General features: G+C 54.3%; 1 protein-coding gene across 15 annotated transcripts in view; it reads right to left on the bottom strand.

The window, feature by feature from the left end:
* ANK1 (ankyrin 1) overlaps positions 1–23,314 on the bottom strand; it is a 50,025-nt gene that overhangs the window by 25,323 nt on the left and 1,388 nt on the right. For 9 of the 15 annotated variants that reach the window (XM_064637918.1, XM_064637917.1, XM_064637915.1 and 6 more), the window contains exons 2-3: positions 8,591–8,683; positions 671–772 (exon numbers count right to left, since the gene is read on the bottom strand). In XM_064637918.1, the coding sequence (XP_064493988.1) occupies positions 671–772; positions 8,591–8,683 (195 nt within the window). Of the gene's footprint in view, positions 1–670; positions 773–2,722; positions 2,829–7,938; positions 8,099–8,590; positions 8,684–23,314 lie in introns of those variants that run through there. The other 6 variants (XM_064637907.1, XM_064637909.1, XM_064637912.1 and 3 more) reach the window with 3 other exon arrangements.

Below are 23,314 nucleotides of genomic sequence, written 5' to 3'. Positions count from 1 at the left end.
GGATAACGGAGCAGGTGAAGGTGCCTTTGTGCTGAGTCAGCCTCCCAGCACCACCCCTGCTCCCGAGGGAGCCTGTCTGCTCCCCCTGCTCAGGCCAAGCCCCCTGAGTCTGTCCCTGCCCCAGTTCGGGCTCAGCCACTTGCATTTGGCAGCTCCACAGATACAAAATGTTCTGACAGTGATGAGCAAACAGCTCCTCGGTGCCTGCAGCTCTTTGTTCCTGTGCCGACCTGTCTCTGCTCTGGACGGGCAGGGCTCCCCCTGCCCGACACCTCCCAAAACACCACGGCTGCCGTTTGCAAACATTCCCTGCTTGTGATCGGCTGCAGCTTCTGGGAGTCTGAGAGCCTGAGAACTGCAGGCAAGGGGAATATTCCCCACGAGCCACTCCTGTGATGCTCCAGCCCCTGTGCTACTCTTCATAGCTACTGCTCTGCCCTCTGAGAAGCAGCTGAGCCCCTTCCAGATGTCCCAGGTGCTTGTCACACTAAAGGAGCCCTCTCTGCTTACCTGTTAATGTCCTTTGCAAGTACATGCAGGGGCCCCAGATCTTTATAGCTATTGCTGCCCTCCTGGCCCCAAAAGACAACTGCTTCAGATCTGCCTCCTGGTCAGCCACATTTTCACATGAACTGGAGATGGTACCAGAAGCCCCGTGGGTTTCACCTACCTGGTTACAGGTGTTAATATCTACCCCATTCCTGAGGTGATCCAAGGCTTTGTCCAGATTCCCGGATCTTGCAGCTCTCAAGAAACTGGTTGCAGCATCGGCCTTGGGGACAAAAAGAAAAAGCATGAAACTCAGAGTCCTGCTGTTCTCCCCCACCACCAGCACTGGGTCAGCTCTTGGCTCAGCTGCAGAGAACATAACTACAGAGACCAGGCAGAAAAGGCAGAGACCAAGGAGGTCACAGTGGGAACTGCTGGGACAGACTGAGGTGCCCCAAATCAGACAGGAAGAAGGAGGGCTGGGACCTGGACTTAAAGTGAAGAGCATCCAGATGACAGGGCAGGAGGTCTGCAGCTCCTGTGGGGATGGTAGAGAGGGAGGTCCTGCCACCATGGCAGCCCCCCTTGGCCCAGGAACCCCCTCTGTGTCCAGACTGAGGGGCTGCAGCGATGGAGCTGTGGTGAGCCCACCCCTACCCTCCTCCAGCAGCTGCTGGGTAACCACAACACCAGGTACCAGCACCAGGGACAACAGCCCCAGCTGAGAACCCTGCAGCTGTGAAAGTCAAAGCTCTCTTTTCTGACAGTGCCTCCCTGCACTGCTACACCACAGCCAGCCCAGGCAAGGCACAGCAGCACTTGGAGCAACACCACTGAGCAGGGTGAGGCAGCAAATGAAGACAATGGCATGGCTCACCAGAAGCTGGAGAACAGGGTGGAAATGCAGTGATGTGAGTCTGTGAGTCTGGGACCTTGGACTGGTAACTCCAAGCTGGTACCTGCCTGCTCAGGCCAGCCCAGAGGGCTCTCTGCAGCCAAGAGCCATGAGACATCCATGGCAGGGGCACAGGACACACTCCTCTGTCCTCGGCTCCAAGAGAAAAACCAGAAGCCCTCTTGTACCACTCACATTGGGACTGACCAAGGGACCTCCTGTGCTAGGAGAGCCTCCACCCTGCCACCCCAGAACATCCTGTAGTGCCCACAGCCTGGTTGAAGAAGAGCACCCAGGATTAGGAAGCTCCTGGACAGGAGCTGGGAGCAACACAGCCAAGACAAAAGCCCTGGAGGCAGACCTAGGGAGGATGATGCACCACATGGGTTCAGGCTCCTCTCTTCCCTTCTCTTTACAGTCTCAGACATCTGAACTGGGACTTTGGAGCAGCACAACTCAAATGCCTTCTGCTCTCCTCCCTCTGCCTCCCCAGCTCATCCTTTCTGCCTGACCCTCCTACCCCAGAGAAATGCAGCCGTGCCCTGGGCCCAGGGGGACCCTGCTGTCCCCTGCAGACAGAACCACCATGGACAGGGTGTCCTGGCCCTGCTGGGCTGGGCACAGAGCTCAGCCTGGGCTCCCACCACAGTGGAGGGGGCCATGGGGGCAGGTGGCAGGACCACCGTGCCCCGTCCTGGTGCCAGGGGAGCACGTGCTGGTCCGTGACCTCCTGCCCAGCTGGCTCCACTCGCTGCTGCCTCGGAGGAGGGTCCGTCCATCAGGGCAGAGCCCTCGGATTCACGGTGGAGCCGTGGCTCTGGGGGGTGTGAGCACAGGGGAGGCAGAACACGGCCCCTCAGTGCTCTGCCCACGCGGGAGGATCGGCTGCCAGAGGCAGCAGCAGCAGCAGTGCTGTGCTCAGGAGTGCACACCGACACCCTGAGCCCTGTGTGCTGTCTGGGGTCCAGTGAGGAAACACTGACAGCTTCAAGCAACAGGCTGAGTGCAAAGAGCTTTTCCAATGCAGACCCTGCTGGCAGTCTCTGTGTCTCGGGTCGGGATCGAGGACAAGGCAGCACCTCAGCTGTGCCCCAGCACAGCACAGAGCTCTGACAGCAAACCCCGTGGAAAACCAAAGCACAGCTCAGCCAGGCTCTGCCCCCGTGGGACACACATGGAGCTCTGAAGATTAAAATGGCAAAACTCTACATGGTCCAGCAGCAAAGGGGCTCCTGAAGCCCCAGCACGCCCAGCAGCAGAGACTACGAGCAGAAAGCAAGCAGAGAAGCAAAGCAGAGGTCTCTGTGGGCATGAAGGAGAAGTGCATTGTATACTCACAGCCACGTCTGGACCAGACCTGCCCTTTCGTGCTGCCATAGCCCAGCACTTCGGCTGAAACCTGAGCCCGGTGTCCCCTCTCTCCCTCCTTGGTTATCTACTCCCCAGCTTTGAGAGAGCCAGTAAGTTACATTGCATCCTATCTAAAAATACAGGCTCCGTCCTCTCTCCAACGCAGACCCTGAAGGGATCGCCAACTGCTAATGGAATTTGTTCATTTTCTCTCCATTATTGTGTCAGACAGGATATTTAATACCAAGCTGCCTCCGGAAAGCAAATGACTGCTGCCAAGCGCAGGGAGTGGGTCAGAGCTGCAGGTACCACCTTGGGAACAGCAGAGGAAAAGCAGCCCCACAGCCATGCCCGGGAGCCCAGCATCCCACAGGTAACTCCTGCCACAGAGGAGAGGGCTTGCAGTTCCCTCCCGACCCCCTGGATGCGGGGGCCCGGGTCTGGGAGGACGTGCCAAGGCTGGAGTGAGTCAGAGGAGCTGCCTTTGGCTCCTGTGCTCAGCACGTACCTTCAGGAAGCACAGGGAGATGCAGGGCACCAGACACCAGCAGTCACACCACACATGCCGCCAGAGAAGATGGGATAGCTCAGCTCAAATGGGACAAGCAGAGGAAATGGATCCACAGTCATATTGTCCTTCTGATGCCAGGCTGCTCAGTGGGACTGGCTGCCTACTGCTTGGGGCAGTTCCCTCCCCAGGGAACGGGGGCAGAGCTGGGCCACTGCCCCCTCCCGAACTGCAGCACAAGGGAGCAGTGACAGCAGGAACTGCAGAGACCCCATGGACACAAGGAGTGTGCACATCGAGGAGATACACACACAACACCCCAGCCAGCACCACCCCAACACACCCAGACAGAGACACATTGTCCAGCCACCCCCCGACAAGCACAAAGTGCAGCCCAGCCCTGCCCCGTGCACACACACAGTCACCCCCCCGTGTGCCCCAGGACACACAGCAACTGCCTCCAGGTGCAGAAACTGCCCCTGCTGCTTCCCCTTTACTGGAGTTTGCAGAGTTTCTTTCCAGTCTGCTTCGCCTTCCGAGCAATTTTCCAGGAAGGAGCTACTCCAGAGGAGAAAATAAACTGCCCCACTTGCCGTTGAGTACCTCCTGCACTCTCACTAAATCCTAAATTTAATCTGCTAAAGCCTATACACAGGCGTCATGCTCCACAGACTTGTGGCCATCCAAGCTGTGATGTGTCAGGAGGCTGCTGCCAGCAATTCCCCAAGAAAGAAGCCTCCGATCTGGACTTTGATAAGTGCTCCTTCTAAAGTCAAAAACATAGCACAGCACATCAGACTGCACTTCTATTCTCCTTCCTTTTCTTCAGGAAAAACCTCCCCTTGCCTGCTGACAATATACATTTTTCCCTTTCCCTCTGCCCTGGTTTCAGTTAGGACAGAGTTAATGTCCTCCTGCCCTCACAACATTGATGCCACTGGCCCCTTCACCCCAACAGGACAAGCCTGGAACTGCCTGAGCCCTTTGCATGGGAGCCATGGCCAAGGCAATAAGCAGAGGGGAAGTTCTGCCAAACCAGAGGCTCAGGCTGGGTTTCAAGGGCTGCAGTCAGAGTTCAGTAAGCCTGCTGTGTCTCCTGCTCTTATCTCTCCTGGCAGTGCCTGCTCTCACTCCCACCACCTCCTGCTGCCCATCACTGATAACGGGAGGGAGGGTCTCAGCATTGCCTCCTCCTGTGAGAGGTGGCCACACTGGGCAGGAGCCCACTCTGTACAAGCTGCTAAATGCTGTAAGTCGATGATTTCCAAGTGCAAACGAGTTCAGGGGCTTGTGCTGATCTCACCGTGTTTTCTGGGACACAAAGGCAGCAAGGAGCAGGTCTCCACACTGTTCCAGCCTGGCAAAAGGGACATGTGCACCCTGCTGCACTGCCCTCCTTACCCTGGGTGCCCACTCATCTCTTCAGCTGGGCTGGCAGGGGCTCGTGGGCAGTGGCAGAGGAGGCCCAGCACGGACACACCTCGGGCTGGGCAGCACCCGCCACCCCACAGCCACAGAGCCCCAGGCCAGGCACCCAATCATGTGTTGCTGAGGACATCCTGTCTGGATGCTGTGGAAAGGTCCAACTCACGTCTCAGAGGTCATCCAGTTACTTCCAGCTGCTAATGCCAGCCTGCTGGAGCCCAGAGCCAGCTGCCACTGGGCAGGGGTGACAAACCTGGCAACAGCCCTTGGCACTGGCTGTGATGTCTCCTTGCTCACGGGGGCTTGAGTCCAGCAGTGGGCATGACCCTCACCTTTGAGGCACTGTTTCCAGCAGGCAGCAAAGCCTCTCATCCATTCAGAGGTTCACTTTTAGGCAATTGCCCAACCCGGGAATTCCTCCGGAGCCAGAGCTCATCTGGGCCTCCCTCTGCCTTACAGATACCAAGTGCCCAGGTCTGCAGGTGATAACCTCGATCCCTTCTCATCAGATGAATTTGTCAGTCCTGGAGACACACTAAAAGAGCTGCTAAGATTAAGAGCAGTCAGAGATTACACCTCGGGTCCCTGCAGGATGATCAGGGAAGGTCAGGAAAATCGAATCAGAGATTCAACTCGAAATGCTCAGAAATGGAAACCACACCATCCATCTTACAGGAACTTTCTCTCCTATCTGTATTAACAGAAACTGGATGCTCTCAGTGGTCCCTGCAGTGGAAAGAAAACCTACTGGCAGGTTTCTGCCTTCTGAGTAGAAGGCAGCATTCAGCAGAGCACAGCGTCTCCAGAGAGGCCACGGTAGCAAAGCCTCAGGCAGGCAGCCAGCAGAACATGGAGAACAGGCAGATACTGCAAACCCAGATGAAAGAGAAAAGCAAAAGCACAAGGGAAATTCATCTGATGAATGCATCAATCCACGTGCCCAAGTTCTGCTCTCTCATCATCCTCACCTCTGCCACGTGATTTAGCACAGGTCCACAGACCTTGACAGGACTGATGAGAGTCCAGGCACAAGAAGTTACCTCTGGAAGGCATCTGGCAGGTGAGTTTGTTCTCATTTCATGCACCAGCCTGAGCAAACCCTTTGTCCGTACTGCTCTCTGCTGAGTGAAGATTTCACAGCCCCAAAGGATGTACCTTGACCTGCCCAACAGAGACCCCCAGCCCACGGTGGAAGGGGCAGCTCAACCATCCTGCAGCAGGTGAATCAGAGCGTGCAGGGAGTGAAAGATCTGTTCATGTTCCTGTGCAAGGGGCTGACGGAGCTGGAGAAGATCTCGACACAACTGGGGGGGGAGAAATCCCAAAGCAGAAAAGGAGGGCCCCTGGCAGGTTTGTGGGAGGGGAGGCAACCTGTCCATTAGCATTTTGACAGAGCTGAAGAGGGGGCAAGCTTTCAGGTGCCAGCACCAGACTGGCCTCTCCCCCATGCACAGTCCTCCATCATTACATAATCAGGAGTAGTGGGCTTCTGGAAAGGTCAGGTTAACTCAGTCCCTACTGAGCCTTTGGGATACAGGCAGCATCTCTGCTGCCATTTGGCTCCTTCCTTCCCCCTTCATGGGTCCCCTTTCCCTGCTGCAGCTGGAACAGGTTCAGAACTGTGAGGAGGGAAGATAGCAGGAACAGTTTAATCTGCACTGAGCAAGGCAGCAAGGACCTGCCCCTACCCAGCAGACTGATCCTTCTGATAAGGGTCCCCTGGTGCTCCAACTCTGTGGAAGCCTCCCTCCAGCAGTGCCTGCCTGCTGCTCATGGATTTTCTAAGCAGTGGGATGGAGACCTTGTTCTGTCATTTGTAAACTATCACTTCCCCTGTGAAGTACAGTTCTGGGTCCAGCAGAGAGTGGAGAGAGGAACAGGGGCTGGTCCAGAGACCTGAACAGGGAAAGCAGAGCAGGACATCTTTCCTTTCACACAGAGCCAAAGTAAGGCAAGAATTAACACAGCTACTGCTCCTCTGCCAGCTGAGGCCACGCACACCCAGGGGAAAGCTGTCACTCTCCTTTGATGTTAGCAGGAGCCTCTGCTCTCTGCATATCCTGAAAAAGAAAAGCTATTTTTATCTCATCAGAAAATATATAGACTGTGACTGAAGACAATACACAAGAGCTTTTTGCTCAGGCACTACACCTCTTCTAACAGCATAACAACATTTACAGCTGCTGAGAGAGGTGCAGCAGAACAGGAACTGCTTTCCATCTCCTGCTTTCCTAAGGCAATACCTTCTCTGGACCATGGCATGGTTCAGGCAGGTCTGTGCAATGAGCACTGGGGAGCTGAGAGAGCTTTAACGGGATGCCCAGTGCAAGGGGGAATCAGAGACCTGCCCTGAGCCTGCCTGCTGCCAGCCAGGGACTCAGACCCAGCTTGTGGACCAGCCTCAACCTGCCCTGGGCTCTGTCAGTGCCCTCCTGCTCAGGAGAGACACTGAGCCCAGGCCACGCCATCAGGATCTGCCCTGGCACCCTGTGGAGAAGCTTCCTCCTCTTTGCTGGTGATGCTCCCAAACTGCTCCTGGTCCCTGCAGTCTGTTCTGACTCATTCCCTGCCTCTGCTCCAGCACACCAGCCCTGCCTGCACGAGCAGAAGCGCTGGGAAGGGGATTTTCCTCTGGGATCTGCACCCTGGGAGGAGTCACAGTGCAGCCCATGGATTCACTGCCATCAGCCCTCAGCCTGGCCAGACTCGGGTGCAGCCTCCAGAAGCCATGCAGGGAGGGAAGCACTGACAAGGGAGCACCTGAGGCTGGGATGTGTCCCTGCAGCTGAGCCCTGGGAGGACATGCGAGCACAACACAGCCCCTGCTCAGAGCCTGCACCGTGCTGGGGGACAAACAGCACCCCGTGCTCCTGCCCCAGGGTAAAACAGCAAAGGTGGCAACACAGAAATCAACAGGGACCATCACAAAAACCAACCCCGGGGCACCTCCCTGCCATAGCAAAGCAGTGGTGAGAAGGACAAGGCAAATACAGCACCAGGGGACCTGGTTTCGACACCAGACACTGTCACTGGCTCCCAGTATGACCTTAGGCAAGCTCCCAGTGACTTAAGAAGGGCAGCAAACCCTTCCTGCCAGTCTGAGGTCCATTTAGCTGCAACCATTTGTGGAGAAGGGCCATTTTCTCTGGACTAGGACTTAAGTTCATGTTCCCAGCCAGAATACACCTAAACTGCCTTGTGCAAACCAGCTGACCTGATTCCTCTCCCCCTGTGCTGCCCAGCACACCCCTGACCATGCCCACGTACTCACCCTGAGGCAGTGCAGACATGTCATGGCTGCAGGAGAAGGTCAGCTCACCCTGGACAGCCAGGTCTGCAGCTCTGATCAGCCCCTCACACTGAATGCTGCAGCCAAAGCAAGCGTGAGCAGCCAGGCTGGAGGAGGTTTATCAGCAGCAGGACTGCACCCTATCACCACTCACACACCTGACTGCCAGCCAGCACAACAAGGAGGCTCCTGCCTGGAGTCTGGAGATTACGGGCTGGGCTGTCCCACCTCAGGGGCTCGAGGACACTGTTTATTTGGTGTCATGCCTGAGCCACACGTCATGAACACATCTGTGGGCTGTCAACAGGGAGGAGCCCACGTGCATGAACCCTGCTCTTCAAACAGTACGAGGGAAGATGGAACTTCAGCAATACGAAGCAGAATGGAACAGCTCTGTGGCTCGAACCAAAGTGTCCCTTGGTCTGTGCCACACGAAGCAGGCTGGGCCAGAGGCAGCGAGCAGAGACCTCATGTCGTTCACTGGTCTCTGCAGACCTTGGCTGGGCACAGTCCCAAATGGAGGACACCGAGATGGAACTGAAGTGGCAAATGAAGTCTCGTGACAGCAGCTCCAGGCTCTTGGTAGGGCCTCGAGCCCCTGCAAACAATGAACGCGCCCCTTCCCCCCTTCTACCTGCACAGCAGACTCCTGCTCCAGCATCCCTTCAGGAGATCCTTGCTTGCAGCAAGAAGGCAAGGGGTCCACAGTGGTTGGTGCATGCCCTCTCTGAAAGACACGCAAGGGAGTCACACCAGTGGTCCAAAGGAACAGCCCTCCTGGACATCACTCCCGTCCCACCCTCCGGGGGCTCTGCGGGGTGACCCTGCACAGCTGGGCTGGCAGGACTCATCCAGCCCTCTGCCTGTGCTCTGCCTACCCCTCCTGGGGTCCAGATGCTGCACCAGGGCCATCTCCACGAGGCACTGGGGGCCTGCAGGGCAGCCACACAGCTTTGGGCCTGGAAAAAGGAGCTCTGCCCTCCAGTCCATCCAGGGTTCCCTTCGGGCACCACAGGGAAAAGCAGTCACAGTGCCCCTGAGACTGCCCCCCTTGTCCTCCCCCACTGTGAGACTGGGTCTAGCTTTGCTTTGTGCAGCCTCTGGCACTGGGGACGTTCACAAATCTAGAACAGGCAAACTCAGGGACGAGACAATCCCTGGGGCTGTTTGTGGAGCTGGTGCAGGCTCCACCTCTGAGAAAACTGGTCTCTTTGCTCCATTAATTGCTGTCTCTTGTTAATGATAATTTCCTGAACACTTCCCACTGATGCCTCTACCAGGTCTCATTCACTCATTATCACCTCACCTGAGGCATCTTCAAAAGTTCCCCTTATCTAATTGTAGACATGTATCAGTGCTGAATCTCATACCACAGAGCAACTTGGTTTACAGTTTGTCGCTCTTACCTTGCCTGTTAGATATAACAATAATATCTCTGCAGTTCTGGAGAAACCAACACTATGGGCACAACCCTGTCTGAGAAATCAGAGCCTGGGAGAGCTTGAAAAATAACAAATACAGTTCTTATAAATGAATAGCTTTTACTCCCAAGAGCTCTTTCCATTTCTAAGGTCTCTGGCAGCTCCTTAACACTTACCTGTTTCCAGAGCCTGAACTGAGATTGTCTGGTTTGCTCATTCTCCAAGATTTTATCCTGTGTCCTCTCCTTAGTGACATCAGAGCACATGAATGTCCCTTTAAAGCCTCAGAGACTGCACAGGTCGGTGTCATGTTGGACCCACAAAGCTGACACAGAGTTAAACTGGGCCTCTGCAAAGGGACATGATTTACACTGGGAAAAACAGGAGCATTGTCTAAAAAAAGAGCTAACTCATGCTGAGAAAAAGTGACCAAGAGTTACAGTGAATGACAGCAAATAATTGCCACTGGGCACCCCTGTGGGCTTCAGGGAGTTTTTGTGAGCCAGGGTTCCAGTACTCTCTTAAGTGCTGTCCTCTGGATGCTGTGATATCTATCATACCCACAGGAAAAATAATTTCTCCCTCTGCTATCCTGAGATGGCTCCTGGGACAAGGCTCCACGTCCCTTGTGCCTCAGTGCCATCACATTCCAGGTGAATGGGAGGTGAAAACACCAAATTCCAGCAGCAGCTGCCAATGGACTCAGGGGTGCGGCAAAACTGCCAGAAATTCAGGAGCAGAGGAGGTCTGAAGGAAACCACTCCTTCAGCTACAAAGAGTTTTGTTTTCTCAAGATCCAGAGTCCTGCCTGTGACCTTTGGAGAAGCTCCTGAGGTGGTGATGTGGCTGTGGAGGAACGTGAGGCTCCTTCCCTGGGATCTGTAACCAGAGACGTGCTGGCTGCTGCCAGTCTGTCCTCAGCTGCTCTTCCTCTGCCTTCAGGGAACGGGGAGGGAAGTGTGTGCAGCAGAGAGCCTTAAACACCTTGCAGGAGAGGAAATAACAGTGGGCTCTCCTGTCTGGAGCCAGCTCTGTGTGCCTTTGCTCGGGGAAGGAGGGGCAGCCCTTCCTGCACTCAGCACTTGGGAAACGATGGGATGGGTCCAGGGCTGCAGTTACTGAAGGGAACTGCTGCTCCCTGAGCACTTGGCAGTCCCCTCCTGGTGCAAGGACACGGCACACAGGGGTTCACCTTACTCCAGCATGTCCCTTTCTGCTTACCCAGGAAAGCACTGGCTGTGCTCCTGTCACCTGCTGGGGCTCCAGGAGCAGCCAGGGCCTGGCCAGCAAACTGTTCCCTCAGGAAACCTCAGGGGAGTTTTACAGCCGAGTCAGCAGCAGAAGCTGAATAATTTAAACCTTTAGCAATTCTGCCAGTGCTGCCCAGCCATGGATAACAGCAGGTACTCAGAGGAACAGTGGTGCTGTCAGGCTGCTCCCTCCTGTCGGGAGAGCAGTGGTGATGCAGCCAGAAATGCATAAATAAGGGGACAAGGATGCTCTGCAGAGCTGGGATAGAGCTGCAGCTCAGAGCAGGCAGCTCCCAGAGCACCACACAGCTGAGCCTTCACTTCCCTGGGGTGTTGGTGGCTCCTGGCACAGTGATCTGTGATCCAACAGGAGATTCATGGGTGCTACTGGTGCCTTACCTCTCCAGCAGCTCACCCTCAGCCTCCCAAGTGCTGGAATCACCAGCCAGGAGCACCAGAGGAACTATGTGAGGGGTCCACACCCACACCTGCTCTTCAGCTCTCTGTCCATGGAGGAGCTGTGCAATGTTATGTGGTGGGAGGGGGACAAAGATTTGCTGTACACAAATATTCCAGCCCTTGCTCTCTCCCGAGCTGCCTCTCCGTGCCCTTTACTGTCAGGAGGGGAGGAAGGTGAGGAAGCCAATTCAGAAGTACTTCTCCCCAAATCAGTCTAAAAACTGGCACCCAGAAGCACCTAATAGACATAAGAAATCTCCTCCTGTCACAGCCCTGATCTAAGAAACCATTTCATGGTCGTTTATCGGTTCAGAACTATTTAATCTGTGAGGTTCCCAAAGGAAATTCAGAAATACAAAGTGAGTAGATGTTCTCCAGGTTTTGTTTCTTGAACTGTGCACTGCTGCCTCCAAAGGCATGGTTCTGAAGATGAAGCAGCCTGCTGTCTCACTCCAAGAGACAGCTGCCCTGTGCCAGCAGAGCCACCATTTAGTTCCTGGAGAGGAATTAGTCTGAGCCCTAAACCAAGACATTCCAGCAGCCCTTTGCCCCTCCCTGCACACAGACAAATTCAGAGCAGACAGACAAATTCACAGCATGTGCCTCTCTGGCATCTTGTGCCATGACTTAGCAGGTGTTCCTTTTGCTCATCATTTGGACAAGCCAAGCAACACAACTGAAAATTTCACCACACTGATTTATCTTATTCATATTTATTCACCATGAAAACTCAGATCTTCGGAGTGAAGACATGGAAGAGCTGCAGAGTTCCCAAAGGAAGGGAATATTCATGGCCCACTGTTTATGCTATGGCTCAGTTCTGTGCTGTCCTGGCTGCAAAGAAGATATCTGCACAGATAAAAAGTGTTCAGCAACCTCTGCCTCCAGCTCTCCTACCCAGGGAACCAGAAGGTGTCTTACCCACAGGATTAACAGCCACTGTTTGTCCCCCTCTCAGAGAACAGGCAGTTCTGAGACCAGAAACCATCACCTAGCTCAGCCTGAATCTGAAAAATCCCAGTTCTAGGAACAAGGAATTTGGCATTACGCCCACAATATGGGCCAAGGGCAAATCACTTCTTAATTACTGCTCACAGTGCAGATTTCAGCTTTCACTCAGGCAGGTACCAAACTAAAAGACGTAACAAGACCCTGCCCAGGCTGCAGTTAATCCACCCCAGCTATTGATCCTGTTGGATCCCCTGGTCCTGCAGTAACTGCAAGGCTCCAGATCCCTGAGAGATGCCAAAATTGTTCCCCCTGTTTGGGGATCTCAGGACCAAGAGATTTCCAGCACTTGGCTGCAGTGCCTGCCTGGAGGCAGCACAGACCGACCTCCTGAGAGAGCAGATGAAGGCACAGTCCCCACCTGGGAGGCTGCACTCTGCTCCTCTTGGAAAGAAACCTGCTCTGCTGCTGAACATCGAGCCAGAGAGCAAGAACTCAGCTCTCATCCCACACTTTCAGTGGACCTTCGTTCTCAGCCACCCTGAGGTCTCACTGTCCCTAAACAACACAGTCTGCACCAAGATCTTCTTGCTCTGCTCAGGCAGTCTGACAAAATATTTCCTCCTTCAGCCTGCAGTGGCCAAGAGCACTGAGAGCACAAGTCTGAGGGTTGTTTATTGCTGTGACAGCACGAGGGCACTCAGAATTACCTGATTTCCCTCAGCACATCTCCCAGCTGTCCTGAGTGCCCATCTCCACAGCCCCCAAAGGACATCTGCTGTGTCCAAACCAGTCCCACATGTGCCTGTTCCCTCAGCACACATTGGCCAGAGATGCTGGGGTCACCCAAAAGAGAAATGGTCACAACAGCAGTGAATTCCCAGGGGCCGTTTCACAGACCACAAGGGGGAGGATGGGGCATTTTGCCCAGGACACACAGCCTGACAGTCCCAGGGAGGGCCCACAGCAGCCCCTGACATGCTGCCCAGCCAGACCAGGAGCACATTTGCACAGTGTAAAAAGCTCAGCTTTGTGCCCACTCCTGGAAATCCACTGTCTCCAGCACACGTGGAGCTGCAGGAGGATGGAAGAAGCACCTGAGGGCAAGATCCCGAGGGCAGGCTCACCAAAGCAGTGCTGGGCTCCTACAGAGTCAGTGCTTGAAGCAGGACTCGCTGCCTGGCTCCCTGGAGAGCCAGGGAAGAGAAAGGAGCATTTCCAAGGGTGTAATTCAGCTGACCTACTTCCACGTGTGGCGCAGCACGGGAAGGGCTCCCTCCTCCTCCTCCTCTCCCGGGCTGGAGGAGCTGAAGTGAGCAGCTGGGGTGCAGAGTTCTGCCCCCCAGGACCCCTGAGTGTGCCCAGAGCACCCCCTCGCACAGGACGATGCCCTCGGTGGCACCGCCGTGCAAAGAGCAGCCCCGCTCTGCCCAGCACCCCGAGCAGCACAGTCCTACCCCAGAAACATCCAAATCCTCTCAGCTGCTGTTGCCATGGTAACGCCAGAGCCAGGATCCACCAGCCTTTGATGTTGGGATCCGCTCGAAGCGTGCAAAATGTTTAAAGCGTGCAAAACGCTGCTCGGAAGCTGGGGAGCTGAGTGGAGGAGCCCCTGACTGCCCCGGAGACGGGAGGCTCTCCGAGGAGCAAGGATTGGTGCTGGCCAGCACTGCTTCATCCCCTCCCCAGCCCGGCACTGCCAGCACGCTGCTGCCTCTGTGCCCCAGCTCACCCACTTAATGCAGTTTAATATTTAACGGCAGACAAGCTGCTGTTTCACGGGGTAATTTGGGTTATTAATAAAAAATCCCCCTTCCCCCCAGTGATTCAGAAATAAGATGGTGTTACTCCATGTTACCCATGCTGGGAGCTGAGCCCCACGAGGGTGCTGGCACTCAGGAAGGGCTGAGCAGTCAGGAGAGCAGCCAGAAGAGCCAGCAGAGCCCAGGAAGATGCAGCACAACACTGTCCCCATCGCCCACTGCATCACAGCAGAGGGGAGGTCATTCCACATGAACACAGGCTGTGCCAACCACAGGAGGAGCTGCTGCCTGCTCACCTCTCCAGCAGCACAGAGATGCCCTGTGTGGCAAGGGCACCTCCGACCTCAGCACTGAATAACTGCTTACCTTAAAAAAATGAACACTCCTGGAACACTCAGCACTGGGATTCTCTGAGGCTTTGCTAAAACACAGTGCTGTCAGTGCCAGGAAATGCTGGGCACTGACCCTGCCCCCACCTGACCCTGCACCCACCTGACCCTGCACCCACCTGACCCTGCCCCCACCTGCCTCCCCCCGCCAGGGCAGGGGGGTTCAGTACAAGCCAAGATGCTCTGAAGTGTGGGGGCAGAGAGAAAGATCTGAAACATCTGAGGGGTTTTTATGCCAGACTTCTGACAGAATTTCCTTTACAACATGAAACACAGAATCCTGAAGCAGTCTCCTACTACAGACTGTGCTGAAAGGCCCCACAGGCAAGTGCTGCTGATCCCTGGGAAATGTTGTCAGGAGACAGGGAATGCTGCTGCCTCACATTTTGGATGGAAAGGGTGTTTCCTCTGTGCCTTACTGAGCTGCTGCTGGCCTTGGAGGACTTCCCTGGTGCCAGGTCCAAGAAGCACATCTCCCCACTGGCAGGGACGAGTGCACGAGTTCTGAGAAGGAGTTTTGCTGATACAGAACTGATGGGCAGCAGATATTTTATACTTGTGCCCTGTGACACTGCAGCTACTCTTACTGCAGCCTCAGCTCCACAGCCATCTGACAGCAGGCTGACAGGGAGCATTTCTCCCCAGCCCTCCCAGGGAGGGCTCAGCCCACCTCGTGGGTGTCGGGGCAGTGGCACGGCCGAGCTGCGTGTGAAGGGAGCTGCCACACCACGCTCCACCGAGCAATTCCTGCTTGGGCCAAACCTACTGTCACTGGGAGCCGAGAGGCTTCTGCCAGGAAAAGAGCTGAAGAATGAAAAAAGCCTCGAAAATTACAGCCTGCGGGCCAAATCCTGATCCCAGGCAGGCACCTCCTAGAGCTGAACCCCCCCGTGCCAAGGACAGAGTGCCACAGATGCCACTCCTGTTTCAGTGTTGAAGAGGGGAAGAACTGTAACACTCCCCACTGCAGTAAAAGCAAGTCTAACATCAAAAGCCAGTTGGGTAAGATTTCCTTTTCTCAGAACTCTCTGGCACAGCACCCACCCCCTGCACTCCACTCCCTGTCCCCACTGCCAGCCAGGGGACTTTCATCCACCACGAGGGAAATGGAGAGGGGAAAACAAAAAACCACTCCAAAAAAAGAGAAACTCCACACAGATATTCCAAAGTCAAGAACACTGGATCGTTGAATTTTAGTATCTTATTTAAGGACACACTACTCCAATAACCAAACCCATGGAAATCATTTACAGCCTGAGAACCTAGAAGTTTATATTCTTCTAGGTTCAGAAGGTTTCAGAATGCTGTTCTCTGCATTTCCCATTGGGAAGGTCCAACACAGGTCCATGAATGCACCCTACAAGCCCTGTAAAGTCCTGTCACCACAGTGCAGTGAAGGACCAAAGCCTTCATTTCTGCTTGCTGCCTTGCTGCAGTACCTTTTCCATTAGACAGGAGTCTTCCCAGTGGCCTGGACACACACACACACACTCTCTCCTTCCTTCCTCATCCCTGGATAAATTTAGAAACCTCGTCTGTTTTCTGAATGCTCTCCTGCTGCTGCGTTCTCTCCTTCCGCCTCCCAAGGCACCTGGGTGAATACCTGCTGCTTTGTCTCTGCTGGAGATTTTTCACTGAGGCTGCAACATCTTGGAGGCATAGATTTAACACAGTTCCTACACTTGCAACCCCTCCACACAAAATGTATGGCTCTGGCTTAACGTTTCACCCAGTCAGCAAAATTTCATTTGCAAATAGGAAGGGAGCTTGAATTTTTGCTGCTGTTTGCAGAGTTGAGGTTCAAAACATGACATAATCAGCTGTGAAAGAAAATGTGAATTTTCAGATGGCTCTACTGTGCTGGTAAGTGCCCTTAGAGAGAGAAGGTGTCAGGAACTTCCCTGCACCCAGGAAGCTTCCCTCTACTCACTGAAGGTTTTAGCAAGCTGGTCTGTTCAGCCCAGAGCTGACACTTTCAGAATCTACCCCCGTGGCATTTTGAGAGCTGGAGGTGAGGACTGTGAGGGAGATGTAAGTAGGCCAGGGAACCCAGAAACCTCCACCATCCTTGACCCATCCTTCCATCACAGCCCTGGTGATGCCACACCTTTCCAGACCACCACACAGAGGGTGTATTTCTGGAGAACCTTGACACACTTAGACAATTAAAACAAATTAGCATAATTCAGACTAAACTTCTAATTTTAGCACTCTGTAAAGCTGCTTTCCTTTGAGCTTAGATCCAGCTTGCTGCACCTCAGCTTCACCACACTGCCTGTATGCCTTCCTGCAGTGGATAACCTGAGCCCCCCGGGCTGCCAGGGGCAGGACTTCCAGAGTCCTTTGTGCTCACCCTCCTGAAGGCACCTGCTCCAGGCAGGGCTGGTCCCTGTGCTCAGCCAGGGCCCTGCTGAGGGGACAGCGTGGAAGAGCTGAGACACATTTCTGAGTGCTGGGAGCTTTCACCTCATTCCAGCACCTCCTTAACCACTGGGCTCCCCAGCCACATACAGATGCTGGTATGACCTGAATAATTTAAGAGCCTGTAGAGCAGCAGTGCAGAACAGCACCAACATCCCCCCAGTGCTTCCTCCTGCCAGTGAGTCCCTGCAGCAGAGGATTCTGCTCCTGCCCCACCTCCCTCACATCCAGATGCCTCCTCACCCCACCCCACATGGGGCTGCATCTCCCTCCTGCCTGGGAATGCCAGGAAAAGACACAGGCACTGCTCTGAAATGCCTTTCTAGCCAAGCACTGTGCACACTGTTCTTCAGCTACAAGTATTTGTGGACAACTATTTAGTGGGGAAGGGATGGACTTGTCAAGTCAAACACAGGTCAATATATATTAGCTCATGTTATCTCAGAGACCAGGCTCTCTTGTCACCACATTCTGCAAAGGGCAAGGCAGACAGTGAAAGAAGAAATAGGTAAACACCAGAGAGGACCTGCTACCATATAAATATTCTGATTTTCCTAATTGGGTCACTCAAGAGGGCTCTTGGTCCACGTCCCCTGCGATGCCCTGTGCTCAGTCAGGATCTCCTGTAACATCCCCAACACTGAGATCAGCGTTGCCTCTTTCCATCCTGCACACAAACATGCTGTGCACTGTCCTCTGCCATCCCTCCCCCAGACACGATGGCAGCACTGAAGGAAAACCCCCGTGCTGGGGGCAGAGCTGGGGGCAGAGCTGGGGGCAGAGCTGCTCCCGTTCCAACCAGCGTGTGCTGTGGGGCTCGACAGGGTGTGGGGAGCAGAGGCAAGTGAGACTGCCCAGAGTTTAGCCACAGGTCAGTTTGAAACAGCCTCTTCCTGCTGACTCCATTCCAGAGAGTCACGGGGAGAGAAGGAGATGGAGAAGCCTCGGTGGCTGGAGAGGACAATGTCCCTCCCGGCCACGGGAGCCGAGAGGTGCTGCAGGGATCCTGCTTGGAATCCTGACAGCATTTCCCTTCCTGCAGGACTCCAGTGGCAGGTCAGACAAGCACCATCAGAGGAAAACACAGTCCCACACAGTCCCTCTGCTTCCCAACCCAGCCTAAAGCAAGAACTAAATATTTATTAAGCTTCTATGAATCAGAGGTCTGAGTCTCCTGACAGTGCAGCCAGCTGACGTAATCCTCCCCACACCCCAGGGGGACTTGCTTCCCCAACAACCTTGACAGAGCTTGGAGGGTCACAGTTACCTTGCTGGCACACAGAGCAGTTCCAGGCTGGAACACTGGGCAGAGGTGGAGGAGCAAATCCTCCCCAGTTGCTCCATCCCTCTGTGCTCCAATCTCCTGTAAGGCAGCTCATGCTCTGCCCCACTCTGCCAGCAGCTCTGTGTACAAAGCACCTTCAGCTTTACACACTGGACATTTACAGCAGGAAAGATTCAACACTACTTAGTCTGAACCTGGCACACAAACAACCCAGAGGAAGATGTGAGATGACCCTTTGATTTGCAAAATAATTTTGACAGTCTAGGTAACAGCTGACAGTTGGGCTCATTACCAGTTATAGTTCAATTCTTTGTCTATACTGTCCCTCTGGTTACATTCAGAGTGCTAAAAGCTCATCCAGCCTCAAAGGCCTTGGCTGTCCTGATATCCCTCCCATGCCCCTTCTCCCCACCACTGCACAGCAGCATCGTGTTCCAGGAAGAAGATACCCATTCCTCTGCAGAAAAAGTGCCTCTGACAGAGAGCTCTGGAGTACAAACACCTAATCCTGGCTGCAAGGAGCTGCTGCAACAGCTGGAGCCCAGCTGGAGCTTCGGGTGTCCTCCTGGCCTCACCTAGTGCTGGTCTCACGTGGCCCTTCAATGCTGTGCCCCACCACAGCTGGTTGACTTCTCAGTCACTGCTCTGCCAAGGGCACTTAGTTGCTGGCTGGTGTTAAACCACACCAGAGATGCAGGCAGGGTTTTGGCTGATAGAACCAACAAAACCTGCAGTAGGAGAGAACAGAAGCTGCAGCAGGAGCTGCTGCTCTAGGAGCAGGCAGAGAGAGGAGACAAAGCAGCTCTGGTGCTCTGAGACTCTGCAGGTCCTTTCTCCAGCTTGCAGGTGAGACACCAGCACAGCTCCCAGCAGCCAGTGAAGGCCTGGGGGGCTGACAGCCATGTCACATCTCTGGCAGGATCTGCTGCAAGAGTCCAGGTAGCCCAGCCCAGTGACTGCAGCCAAACACCCACGGGAGGAGGACCCAGTGGAGCTCACAAGTGCATTCACCATGGGCTGTCCTGAACCCCCTGCAGCTGGCTCTGCTGAAACCCTTTGCCCTCCTTCTGTGCATCCCTTTTCCCTGCAGCCCCTCTGAAGGCAGTGCCAGCTGAGGCTGCTGCACAGTGAAGCCATTTGGGAGGATGAGGCGAGCAGGGAGAGCAGCCCCTGCTGCTCCTTGGCCACGCTCCAGCAGCGATTTCTCACCCCAGTTTCTCATGTGCTCATTGCATAATTCTGACAGAGGTGTCCGGATTTTACAGCTCAGGGATCCTAAGCTCAGACCCAAGTTCCACCCTGATACACCCTGTCAGTGAACAGTCAGTGAGTGACCTCTTTTCCTTGTCACACGACAACCACAAGCGTGGTCACCCTGCGCGACTGCTCGACTGTCCTGCTAAGGAATCATCTGCAATTGCTTCCCTGTCTGACTGGCTTTGTGGCTGTTGGTCCAAACTGTTCCGACTTGTTCTAGTTCCCACATTTCCCTGGCTTCCTAAGGATGCCAAAATTCACCCATGTAAAAGCATTCTCATCAGCATCCTCCATGTCACTGTAATCTCAGTGCTGCCCTTCCAAGACCCAGCCCCTCTCCCAGCTCACCTCACACACCTCAGCTTGGAGTTTCTTCTGGCAGTTGTTGCCAGCCATTCCAAGGCCCACATTTATTCCTTATCCATGACTGACTATACAAAGGGGGTCCCTTGCTCCTCTGTCCTCCCTTTGCTCTTTCCCACCATTTCACCCCAGCCGATGGGGGAGCTCTGTCTCTGCCACAGCTCCTGCCAAGCAGAAACACCTCTCCTGCTTTCCCACGGAATTCAAACCCTCTCTCATTAATTTCTTGTCTCCCTGCTCCGAAGAACCCCCCCAGCCTCTCCTGCCAGGCTGTATTTCTGTGAGCACCACACGTTTCCTGCTGCAGAAGCAGTGCTGCACTGAGGATGGGTGCCAGCCTGTGCTCTGGAGAGCCAGGGACCCTCAGGCTGCTCCGTGTGCTGTTTCCAGGAAAATATCAGCTAGAAAAAGCCAAGGGATTTTATGCAGAGGTTTCTTATTAGGAATCACTTTCTTTCACTACTTAACACTGCACTGTGTGAGATGCTCTACAAATCCATAACAAGGGACTGAATTACCCTTGAACAGCTGCAAGAGAAAGAAACTAGAGAGAAGAGAAAAGCAGTTTGTTCCTCCCCCACACCAAAAAAAAAGAAATTAAAAAAAAAAGGGGTAAATTCAGGCAGTTCCTCTATTCTTTACATGCCCAAGGAAAATTTACTCTGAATGTACCAAGCAGATACCTCACATCTTTCATACTAATAATTTATCATTTGAACACGGATAGCAATCATCACAGGAATTTCCTTTTGAGCTCTTGGTCAGATTTTTATTTAATACCATGGTTCCAGTTATGCTGCAGACAGACTGCCTGTGCACTTGGGGAGTTATTGGCACTGCTGCTGTTACTGAAATCCTCTTGCTCTTTGCTGTGTGGCACCCTTGTCACAGACATTTTAGGGGTTCCAGCCTCCTGCTCCATGAATCCTGCATGGCCAGTGAGAAGCACAGCTGGAATCTGCCTCTTTGTAGAGAGGCAGATGAAGGTGTCTGCTGAATACATGGCTGAATGTACATGGCTGAATTTAGTACCAGAATAAGGATACTTCAGTAGGAAGAAAGATGCTCATAAAAGTATTAACTTTGATTTATTAATCTCAAACTGTGTCAGGCTGCAATGCCACCAGCCACCAATGATGGTGGCACAGCTGCAAGGTGCTTGTAGGTTTATGTTTGAGATAAAAGGGCCCAAGTGCTCTGGGCCCCAGTTTGGGGGTTGGACACTTTGGGGCCTTTCTAACCACCCATTTGGTGAGCTCTGCCAGTGCTGCCAGAATTCCTGGAAAGAGATTCGGTCCATTTTCTGTCCTGAACACACAACCACAAGTCCTGTGCAACTCAAAAAGGACTCAGTAACTGTGTGCACACAAGTTACAGGAACAGAGTCCCAGCCTCCCATTGCCCCAGTGGGTTGTGCTGCTGCCCACGACCCTGGCAAAGGCAGGAGTGTGTCTTTCAAGTGCTCTGTGACTGCCCCATGAGGGCTTCCTGCTGAGGAGCCTGACCACAGCTGCAGGGGAAGGAAGAAAGTGTTCCTGCCCATCATTGCCTCTCAAAACCACAAAGAAGGGATAAAGAGCTGCATCCAGAGCACAGACATGGGTCTGCCCATCACCACTTCCCTGTCAGGGTAGCTGTGGCCACATCAGAGGCTCCACGAGCAGCCCAGCAGCAGGGACAGAGTGAACTGCCCATCCAAGCAAAATGCAGAGATTTGAAGCTGGGATCCTGCAGCAGCAACAGGAAGGAGCCAACCCAGAGGGTGCTTGGCACATTCTCTAAAGGCAGTGAACTCCTGCTAGTCCACTCTGCTCTCTGCCACACCTGCCAGTGTCAGGGCACCCCGAGGACTCACCAGCACATTTTGCCACAGCCCTGGGAAGTCCTCACAGTTCAGCACTTGCACCAAGTGTGGGAAGGCACAGCTATTGTACACTTGCTCTCTGGGGTCAAGTGTGCCTGGGCTGGACAGAGAGCACAGGGGAGTGACAAGATCCTGTTCCTTAAATCCTTCCTGCAGCCCCTGTCAGACAAAACATCAGCTCTCATCACCTGAGTTCCAAAGGCTGGGTGCAGGGGGTACTGGAGGAGTGACAGGGTCACACTCCTGGACTGTCCCTGTGCCAAGAGACAAACAAGAGGCACAGAACACGAAAATGGACAGTACAAGGTCAATCTCATTACATGCACTTAATACAAAACCCAAGAAATTGCCATGGAAACTGAAGAGCAACAAATATGATCATGGTCCAAGGAGAAGGGTTTTGGGGAACACAGCATTAAATAACAGAACTCACTCCTCCAGGTGTCACAGAACACGAGGTTCCTGAAGGATTCAACTGTGCAGTTCATGGGACACACACAAACACACAGAAATGCCAGGAAATGCTGAAGGATACAGAGCTCAACACATAACAGCTCACAGCAGGAGCTCACATGGCATGAGGAGAAGAAACTTGTTCTGGGGCCATCATCTCCTTCCCTCTGGCCATCTCCACTGCCTTGTGTCATGCTGGGGCTTCCCTGGATCACAGGTCACACCTCTGCTAACAACCTCCTTTGCAGCAATGCTTGGTGGGCTCAGCCAGAACTCGAGATCTGATCCCCTGCACTGTGCAAACCCTGAGCAGATGAGCAGCCTCTGCCCAGAGAGCCCTGTGTGTGCACAGAGCAGGGCACAGCCAGCAGGCACTGCCAGAGGGGCAGGAACACCACAGTGCCTTCAGTCCATCCTTGGCCAGTGCAGGGGCCTTTGGCACGGCCACGACACGAGTCCTGCCGGGCTCACGGGGCACCAACAGCCTGCCCTGACACACACCAACCCTCCACAGCTGCTGCAGCAGCACAGGATGGGGCTCCAACACCTCCTGGCAGCTCCCTGCTTGTCCCAGGGGGACCTGGGCAGTAAAAACACCACCACTGGAGACCCCGAGGCTTTGGGGGCAGGGGAGAACAGGAGAGAGCTGACCCAACAGAGACATGTCCTGATTTGGTGGCTCTTCACAGGAGAACCCCTTTGCAGTCCTCTGGCAATGTGAGAGGGAAGCTGCTCCATCAGCTCCCAGTACCAGGGGCCCTGCAGGGACCCCCAGGAGGGAGCAGCTCCTGTCACTGGAGGAGGCACCTGATCCCCACACCCAACTTCCAGCTGCTGCCTGCAGACCCCACATTTGTCCTGATGTGCCCACTGAGCTCCCCCTGAGGAGCTGCTCTGTTGGCACAGACCCCTCCCAGGCTGCCCTGGCCCAGCTTTAGGAAAAGCAGGGCTCTCCTCAGGGCTCTCCAACAGCAGAGCTCTGCTCTGGGGCTCCTGCTCAGAGGGGCACATGGAAGTCTCCAAGTCTTTTGCTAAAGGCAGAGGAGGAGCCCACCTAAGAATTCCTGTATCACAACCTGCTGCCAGATATATCCTTGACTACCCTTGGTCTCACCTCTCTCCTCGCTGCCTCTCTGCATTGGTGCAGAGCACAAACACCCTCAGACCCTGCTGGGAGAGGAGCATCCAGTTCAAGAGGTCTTCAAGGGGGAGCAAAGCTATTTTACCAACACTCCTGCAGGAAGCTGGTGGCAAGAAAAAGCTGGCAGTGACTTTCCAGAGAGGAACTACAGCTCAGAAGAGCCAGCAGACCCCAGGCTCCAGCATGTGGGTGTCAGCAGAGGGGACAGACACCCCTGATCCCCCCCATCTGCTGCCAGCAAGGGATGTGCCTTTGCTGGGAAGGACGACCCCTGTCCCATGCACAAATCCAGCCTGCCCTCAGCAGCAGAGCTCACAGTCCCTGCCCAAACATGCCTGCTCTGT

This window comes from Pseudopipra pipra, chromosome 28 (genome assembly GCF_036250125.1).
Source record: "Pseudopipra pipra isolate bDixPip1 chromosome 28, bDixPip1.hap1, whole genome shotgun sequence".
Lineage (NCBI taxonomy): Eukaryota > Metazoa > Chordata > Aves > Passeriformes > Pipridae > Pseudopipra > Pseudopipra pipra.
This window is presented reverse-complemented; position numbering and strand designations above follow the sequence as displayed.